The sequence below is a fragment of the Capsicum annuum genome, chromosome 10 (assembly GCF_002878395.1).
Source record: "Capsicum annuum cultivar UCD-10X-F1 chromosome 10, UCD10Xv1.1, whole genome shotgun sequence".
Lineage (NCBI taxonomy): Eukaryota > Viridiplantae > Streptophyta > Magnoliopsida > Solanales > Solanaceae > Capsicum > Capsicum annuum.
The window spans coordinates 181,594,638-181,604,040 of NC_061120.1; the positions used below are offsets into that span (position 1 = coordinate 181,594,638).

General features: G+C 32.0%; 1 protein-coding gene across 4 annotated transcripts in view; it reads left to right on the forward strand.

Moving 5' to 3' along the window:
- The first annotated feature begins 3,009 nt into the window (after positions 1-3,009).
- LOC107843391 (polyadenylate-binding protein 7) overlaps positions 3,010-9,403 on the forward strand; it is a 7,663-nt gene continuing 1,269 nt past the window's right edge. For 2 of the 4 annotated variants that reach the window (XM_016687659.2, XM_016687660.2), the window contains exons 1-8: positions 3,010-3,580; positions 6,141-6,259; positions 6,358-6,551; positions 6,693-6,952; positions 7,047-7,153; positions 7,233-7,422; positions 8,232-8,521; positions 8,725-8,856. In XM_016687659.2, coding sequence (XP_016543145.1) covers positions 3,382-3,580; positions 6,141-6,259; positions 6,358-6,551; positions 6,693-6,952; positions 7,047-7,153; positions 7,233-7,422; positions 8,232-8,521; positions 8,725-8,856 — 1,491 coding nt within the window. In that variant the 5' untranslated portion in view covers positions 3,010-3,381. The remainder of the gene's footprint in view (positions 3,581-6,140; positions 6,260-6,357; positions 6,552-6,692; positions 6,953-7,046; positions 7,154-7,232; positions 7,423-8,231; positions 8,522-8,724; positions 8,857-9,403) is intronic. The other 2 variants (XM_016687661.2, XM_016687662.2) reach the window with 1 other exon arrangement.

Genomic DNA, 9,403 nt, shown 5'->3' on the forward strand with positions numbered 1-9,403 from the left:
ATAGCTTCTTTAAAAATCATTCATACATAAGTTGAGTTAGAAATCATAATTAATCAACAAAATTGAACATAAAAAACCCCAGCCAATAAAAAAAACACATTATACAGAAATTAAAAAAAAAAAGAAATAGTCATCATCTTCTTCTTCATATCTTCTTCTCCATTACTAGCTTCTTTAAAAATCATTCATATATAAATTGAGTGATAAATCATAATTAATGACTTCTCCATATCTTCTTCTCCATTAATAACTTCTTTAAGAAACACATTGAAGAAATTTAAAAAATAAAAAATAAACATCATCTTCTTCTCCATATCTTCTTCTCCATTAATGAGGGAGTTTTCTTTCTAGCAGTAGTACATATGTAACATTTAGAGATATGAAGAAGAAGAATAAGATACAAATTTTTTTCTTACTTTCTGTGTTCAATCGATGGGGGGAAGGGGGGAGGAGGCTTGTTCAATCGACGAGGGGGGACTGGTTGGAAGAGAAGGGCTGCTATGGGTGGGGTGTATTAGTTTATTTTTTTAATTTAAATTTAATTATATTAAAAATTATTTTTATAATTATTTTAAGTTAAAATAATACGTGTCATTATTTGAATTGCTATTTTGCCACGTCACTGGTGTGTGTATTACACACATTTTATATTTTTTGCCACGTCAGCAAATTGGGCTCAATTGATACGTTTTGTGAAGGAGTAAAGGGTTCAATAGGTACATGTCCTAATTGATGTGCATATTCGGAAAAAGTCGAATAGTTGAGGGACTTGTATATGTATTCCGTCTAATAATAATCTATAATATATTAAAAGAGTGAAGACCTTTAGAAAAGTGATTTGAACTTTTTGTCCTTCATTAAAATACTTTATAACAGACAAAACTGTCATTTACCATTTTACTAAATTGAAAAGTGATTTGAACTTTTTGTCCTTCATTAAAACACTTTATAATAGACAAAACTGTCATTTACTATTTTGCTAAATTACCCTAATGATGTATATCCTGAATTTTTGGTCTTCTTTCCATCTAGAAATAGGTTTTCATTAATTAATTTTGAACTTCTTTTTATGTAGAAGTCCTTTTTTTTTTTTACCTACACCATAGGTTTTTCTTTTTCCCAATCTTTTAGAGATGAATCTTTCTATAATTAGGAGCAGCTGACTTATCTGGCTTTCGTTCATAGGATGCTATTTTTTAAGCTATTTTTTCTTAGTTTAGCTTGAATTGCTCTTGATTTAATTTTGTACTTGGTTTTGATTTTATATTTCAACCCAATTAATCTTCAAATATTATATTTCCTCAAATCAATAATCTATGTGAATGATGTTATGTTACAATTCTTCTATTTGCTTTGTGTTCATGAAATTCTTATTGTATTTTTTCTTTGCATGAACATTCGATTAGTATTTGTATTGGAATTCCAATATTCTTTACTATAACACTTTAAATCAACAAAAATACAAAGGAAAAAAATAAAGCAAAAGATAATAATCAAAAAGTTGAGATGGAAGAAAATTGAAAAACATCATGATAGCTGTATAATTAAATCATGAAATAATTACTTATTTCATGTGATAAAGGAACAACTGACTTTTTCAAAAAAAAAAAAAAAAAAGTCTTTGTTAAATTAGTTCCGAAACAAATAAAATAAGGGAACATAGAAATCAAAACTAACATGAGAATATTGGTGAAATTTGTTGATCGAATCTGTGAGTCCTTTTTTAACAATAACTTCACAAAAATAGATAGATTATTTTGACAAAAAATTTACTTTAAATAGAAAACAAATTAAGTAAATTGAAAGCACTTGAATGAACATGTTCATTTAAAAAAAAAAGGTAGATTCTATTTTCTAATGTTAGCATGCAAGTAATTGTATGGATCTTTGTCTCTTTACTTTTCTATTTAATTTGTATTTGTATTTTTTTAGCACTTTGAATTTTTTTTTTAGCTACTGATTGTTCGTTGCTTTTAAATGTTGGCATTGCCTAATTATGTAATTTTTTACATGTGCTTTGTCATATTTTGAGATTCTATCCTTAATTTTTGAGATTCTATCATGATTTATATTTGATAGGTTGTGACCTCCCTTGAAGAATACGGTAAGGATAAAAATTTCAATGCAAAATATAAGCTTCAAAAGAACACAGATAATTGAGGTATAACTTCTATCAATTTAATTAACATATGATTTATTATTTTTGAAAGTTAAATGATCTATCTACATTTATTATTAGGAGAAAATAAATCTCGCAATAATTTTTTTGATTGGTCATATGTGGGTCAATTGATTAGTCACAAAGAAATTGAAGTTAAAACTTTTAATATGCATCATGATTTTGCCGTAAGTGTATCATTAAATATTTACATTTAATTATGTACATTCTTTTATTAAAGATAGATATAATATTGATTTTAAGTAATTGGAGAGAGTAAAAAGTTTGTTCATGTACGATCATTAGCTGTAGCAAGGTAAATGAGTGATGTTGGATAAAACTGAAAGATAATAATATATTCTTACAAAGTATTTTTTTTTATTTGTGTTTTCTTAATTTTATGATTTTTTTCTCCCTTTTAATTATATTTTATATTATGAATATTAGTCTCAACCCTAAATTGGATCGTAGAGTACTAATAATATTTATATTTTAATTTAATATGACGTATATATACAATAAATGCTCCTTTATGACTTAATTTTCCTCTAAATATTTTTCTTTGATGAGAATTTTTTTTTAATTTATTAAATTTTTTATTTTATGTGTAATTTTATTAATTAAAATAAAATACTTTTAGTGTTAAATTATATCTTTTAAATAAATACAATATTTATTGTAACTCAATAGCTATTTCTTAATAATTTATTTTTTTATATATAATTATATTTATCACGAGACATATATGTAAAACATGTACACTTGACTAGTAATAATAATAATGAATGAGACTAGAGCTAGTTTTTCTCAAACCTACAAAATTAGTTGGAGCACGGGTAGTTCAATAGACGCTCTTCTTACGAACGTGTTGCCACGTGCCACCTTCTACTTCTAAGCTCTGTTTGGTAGAATTTCCTTAAAAGGAAATTTTCATGCAAAATTCCTTCAACAAAACGCACACTCTCTTCTTCACTTTTTAGTTCATAATCACACTCAAAATTTCCTTTCCCATTTTGCTCTCTCTCCATTTTAACAAACAAAGTTTTCTTTTCCTCTAAATTATCCCCAATTTACCCCTATTAACTCCATTCTCATCCCAATTAAAAGCGCCATTCCTTTATAAGCAAGCACAACATCCTTCCTCTCTCACTCACTCATTCACTATTTCTTTCTCTGGTTTAATAGCAATTTTGAACCGAAACCAAAAGGCTTGTTTGGTGTTAATGGCGTTAGCTCCGACGACTGTTCTTACAACGCCGTCGTCGTTGTACGTTGGTGATCTTCACCCCGACGTTTCCGATGGACAGCTTTTTGATTTCTTCTCGGAATTCAAAAGCCTTGCTTCTGTTCGTGTCTGTCGTGATTCATCCACTGGACGTTCTCTATGTTACGGCTACGTTAATTTTGTTGTTCCTCAGGATGGTATATATACATCTCTCTCTATATATATGTTGTTTTTTGATTTTTTGTTTTGAAATGTATCTGCATTGATGGATAGGTGTGTGATTGTATGTGTTTTGGCTGTATCGAGGGAAATGTTGGCTTGATCGTTTGATCGGTTTTCGAATTCGTTTGATTTTTTATTCTGCATGTTGAATTTTGATCATGATTTCATGTTGAATTCTTTCATGATTGATAAATCGGTAATTGAATTGAATTGACTCTGACATACATGTTCTGTGACATGATAAATCTCGGATCACTGAATGGACTTTGTTGTACATGTTTTATGTCATGATTGATCAATCCATAATTAAATAGACACTGATATACATGTTTCATGTCATGATTGATCAACCAGATAACTGAATAGACTGATGTACAAGTTTTGTGTCATGATTGATCGATCGATAACTGAATAGACTCCGATATAAAAGTATTGTGCCAGGATTGATCAATTGAGAACTGACTTTTTGTGTCATGATTGATCAACTGAGAACTGAATTTTTGTGTCATGATCGATTAATTGAGAATTGAAATTTTATGTCATGATTGATCAATTGAGATTGATCAATTGAGAACTGAATTTTTATGTCATGATTGATCAATCGAGAACTGAATTTTTTTGTGATGAGTGATCAATCGATAACTGAATTGACTCAGGTATACAAGTTTTATGTCATGATTGATCAATTGAGAACTAAATTTTTTTGTCATGATCGATCAATCGATAACCGAATTGACTCGGGTATACAAGTTTTATGTCATGATTGGTCAATTGAGAACTGAATTTTTGTGTCATGACCGGTGGATTTTTGTGTCATGATCGATCAACTGAGAACTGAATTTTTGTGCAATGATTGATCAATTGAGAACTGAATTTTTGTTTGATCAATTGAGAACTGAACTTTTGTGTCATGATCGATCAATTGAGAACTGAATTTTTGTGTCATGATCGATCAATTGAGGACTGAATTTTTGTGTCATGATTGATCAATTGAGGACTGAATTTTTATGTCATGGTTGATCAGTTGAGAACTGATTTTTTTTGTCATGATCGATCAATCAATAACTGAATTGACTTGGGTATACAAGTTTTATGTCATGATTGATCAATCGATGATTGAATAGGCTTTGATATACAAGTTTTATGTCATGATTGATCAATTGATAACTAAATAAACTCTGGTATACAAGTTTTGTGTCATGATTGATCAATCGATGGTTGAATAGACTTTGATATACAAGTTTTGTGTCATGATTGATCTATTGATAACAAAATAAACTCTGGTATACAATTTTTGTGTCATGATTGATAATTTGACTGAATAGACTCTGATATACAGGTTTTGTGTCATGATTGATCGATCAGAAAACGAAATAGTCTTTGATATACAAGTTTCCATTCATGATCGATCAATGGATAATTGAATAGACTCTGATATACATATTTTGTGATTTTGGGCTTTTGTGAGCATGTTTTCGGATAACTCACAAGCTCAAGTTTTTAAGTCTATTTGTTGACTCAGAAATTGGGTGTATATACGATGTGCTTTCATGATGATGTTTTTGCTGAATGGATCAATAGAATAATCAGATTATCTGAGAGTGAGAAAAAGATGGACAGTGACTGGTTGAATGTGATTCTTTTATAAAATAAAAAATTATTTTCCTATTTCCTCATGCATAAAGTTGATTTTAATGTACAAGCATATGATTTCTGTCTTTTGATTGGAGAAATATATGATACCAAATTTGAGGATTCGACTATTTGATCTGTGTGATTTTTCTGCTGCAAGTCATCTGATTTGATCTGTCATCTGTCACTGATGTTAGCTGTTATACGTTAGTTGGTGCTCTGTGAGATAAGGGTATATAGTTGTATATTTTGATATTTTGTTGGTTATAACTGGAAGTTTATTGTTTTTTTTGCGGTATGACTCGTCTGGATAGTTATCATTACAAGTTAGATCCTCTTGAGTTTAACATTTAATGATCCCTTTTAGAACCTTGATGATTTCACTGGTTGAATGATCTAAGTTATTCCAAATCTAGGTCTTACTAATAATTTTTGCTTAATTTCTTGTGTCGTCTTATTGCTTTGTCCGTTTGGAAAGTTAGATATTGTATTAAGACAAACTACATTAACTGTTGTTTAGTTGCTTTTATTGGTAACAATTCGTATCATTCATGAAATGTTGTGGATAAGAGGATGTGATCTGACCTACGATTTTGGAGTCCAAGCATAAAGTAACCTTTCCTGTTTGTGTTCAATGTGTTATTAAGTTTTTTCACTCACTGCTGATTATCATTCTTGCTTTTTCCTGCCATGTGATATCTGCTTCGGAAGTTCGTTGTGCTTAGCATTTATAACACTTCTATTTATCGAACCAAAAAGACTTGATGGGCAATGATAATGTTCTTTAATTGTATTTTTGTCGTAGATGAACTTGGTTGTATACGATTTGACTTTTTCCGGAAATACTACGTGTCTTGAGTTTTGACTTGGAAAGCTTCTGTTTTTTCTGAAAAATATGAGCAGCTGTACATGCTATTGAGGTGAAAAATAACTCCATCCTCAATGGTAAGGTTATTAGGGTAAGCTGGTCTCTGCGTGACCCTGATGCGCGGAAAAGCGGAAAAGGGAACGTGTTTATCAAGGTATCATTAATCTTCTACTGAGTGAATAGTATTAAATTGATTTGAGGTCTTAATAGGTTCTCTATTTTTATTTGTACATCCAAATTGTAATTTTTCAGAACTTAAGTGATACAATTGAAAGTTCGAAGCTTCAAGAAATTTTTCAAAAGTTTGGAAATATCTTATCTTGTAAAGTTGTCACTTCTGAAGATGGCAAGAGTAAAGGATATGGCTTTGTCCAGTTTGGGTCGGAGGAGTCTGCAAATGCCGCTATTGAGAAGCTTAATGGGATCATGGTTGGAGACAAGCAGTTGTAAGCATTTCCATATCCCTTGCAATCATCTAGCTTTCCATAATGCAAATATGACAACCTTAGATAAATCTTTTTTTTTCTCTTACATGTTATTTATCTTAGTCTATGTATTTATGATATCTTGCAACATTGATGACATAGGTATGTTGGTAAGTTTGTCAAAAAGACTGACAGGGTTTTGCCCAATCCTGATGCGAAATATACCAATTTGTACTTCAAGAACTTGGACACTGACATTTTAGAGGATCATCTTAGAGAAAAGTTCTCTAAGTTTGGAAGTATAAGCAGCTTGGTCATTTCAAGAGATGAGAGCGGAACTTCAAAAGGTTTTGGATTTGTAAACTTTGACAATCCTGATGATGCTAGGAAAGCAGTGGAGGCTATGAATGGATCACCCGTTGGTAAGTCCTGGCTTTGTGATGCCGTTCTAATCTTAAATGTGACTGCAACCATGCTATTTATGATTTTGTGTGGTGACATATATTCATTAAGCAGGCTCTAAGACCTTGTACGTAGCTAGAGCACAAAAGAAAGCAGAGCGCGAACAACTTCTGAAGCGCCTCTTTGAGCAGAGAAGGAGAGAGCAAATTATGAAATACCAGGTACTCCTCATTTCCTTATAGCAAAAAAAGACTTTGATCATTTATGATCTATTTATGATAATACTTGAATTAATAACAGGTTTCAAATGTGTATGTCAAGAATATTGACGATGATGTCTCAGATACTGAGTTGCACGAACTGTTTAGCCAATGTGGCACAATCACTTCGTCAAAAATTATGCAAGATGAGAAAGGTGTGAGCAAGGGTTTTGGATTTGTATGCTTCTCAACAGCAGAGGAGGCCTATAACGCGGTGAATACTTTTTATGGTGAGTCATACATATTGTGGTATACTCTAGATCATAGTAATTAACTAGTCCCTGAAAGTCATTTCGCGTGATTTGAGTTTGATTCTCTCTCTTTATATGTTTTTTGGTGTTAGCATGTCGCACTATCAAACTTTTGGGCCCTTGTGGCTGGTCTTTCATTTTTCCTTTTGCTATTTTCTACTTGATTTCTATTTTATGCCTTTGTACTAAAAGGTTTAAACATGTATATGTGAGAGAACTTACATGGCAGTCTCCGCTCTCTGATTGTTTACTATTTAATTTGGCTGAAACTTCTTTCCAATGTGGCTCTTAGTTCCGTGAAAATTTGGAATTTTTTACTAGAAAAACAAAATAAGGAAGACAAGTCATCTTTGGTTTTACGAGAAGCCTAAATATATTCTAGTCATTTTGCAAGTAATTAGACAAATAGATAGAGGAATTAGGCCAAGCCTGTGTATACTATTGGTCAAGTATATGTTTATGTTCTTATATCATCCCATGCTTGCATGTACAGTTGTCACTCAATAAAGGTGCTTCAATTTTGGAAAGTCTACTTTCTTGCATGTTTCCTCTTTTGTATTCTTCACCTACTCTTCAATGTATGGACAATTTCCATTTTTGAATTGAGTGATGCATGCCATATGATTAATTAAATAGGTGCCTTGATCTTTTAGAATCCATTTTGTCATTAAGTAATTACAGTGTATGATATGCGTATGCTTGTGTTGTACTATGCCCTCAAAATTCTCTATAGTTGAGAGTTACAAGTCTTGTTATATGAGCTTCTTTTTTTGTGGGATGTTTCACAGGACTTATGTTGCACCGGAAGCCGTTATATGTGGCGATTGCTCAAAGAAAAGAGGAAAGACAGGCTCAGCTACAACTACACCATGCACAACGAATTGCGGGCCTAACTGGACCTTCACCTATGTTTCCTGGTGCATATCCTCCTTTTTACTATACAGGCCCTGGTGTTGTTCCTCAAGTACCAACAAGACCTGGGATGATGTATCATACTCTCGGTATGAGGCCAGGTTGGGGTACTAATGGGTTCACAAACATGACTAGACCTGGCTTTCAACCTTCTCCAGTTCCCATGGTTAGTCCACGTAAATAGTCATAGCAATTGACATCTATACTTTCTCGACTTCTTGGATTTTTTTTTATGGTCGATTGGTCTCATAATTGAATGCACAAATCTTTATCCTCTTAGAAGCAGCTCCGAAAATGTTAAATTGAATTGATATGCTATTGTGTTAGATTTGTGGTGAAAAAGGCTACAACTTCCATCTTGCTTTTCAGATTCCTAATACTTATCGACAACATCGGCAGAATAGGGGAAGGTTGAACGGAAATATGCCAGCTTCCGACGTGATCAGTGTGCAGCAGTCAGGTCAATCAGGGGTGCCATCGAAAGAAGCTAGCAATTCTCAGGTGGTTACCTATTTTACATGAATTGATGCAACAGAGCTTTTCAAATGTTCTATCTTAGAATGCTTAGGTTCAAAACAGTTTCAAGATTGGGCTTTGGAAATTTTGACATCGGGGCTTCAATGAATTATGAGGTGGAAAGGGATTAGTTATGTTTAAATTAATAGTTCAGATAAAGGAGCCTTTTTCCAAAGAAGCATAAAAATTAAAATTTATTCCATTCTCAGTTTTTTGTGTAGCTACTCATGATTTTTGGTGTTGATACTACAGTTTTTCGCGAAAGTTTCCTTAGCATCCATTATATTTCCACAACTTCATTTTGTATATTGAAAGATATAGGCCTTTTCCGTGAGCTGGAAATAGCTTCCCTGAGGCTGTTGTATTTAAATGGTTATTTTTAATTTAGTAGTCTAGTATTATCATTATATCCATGGCTGCTTTATCTTTACCTCATCAGTGGTACTCCTCATGTCTCACAAAGTAGCTACATTCAAGTTACTCAGGTATTTCCATCTTGAAATGGACACCTGCTTCTTTTCCTTACCCCCCC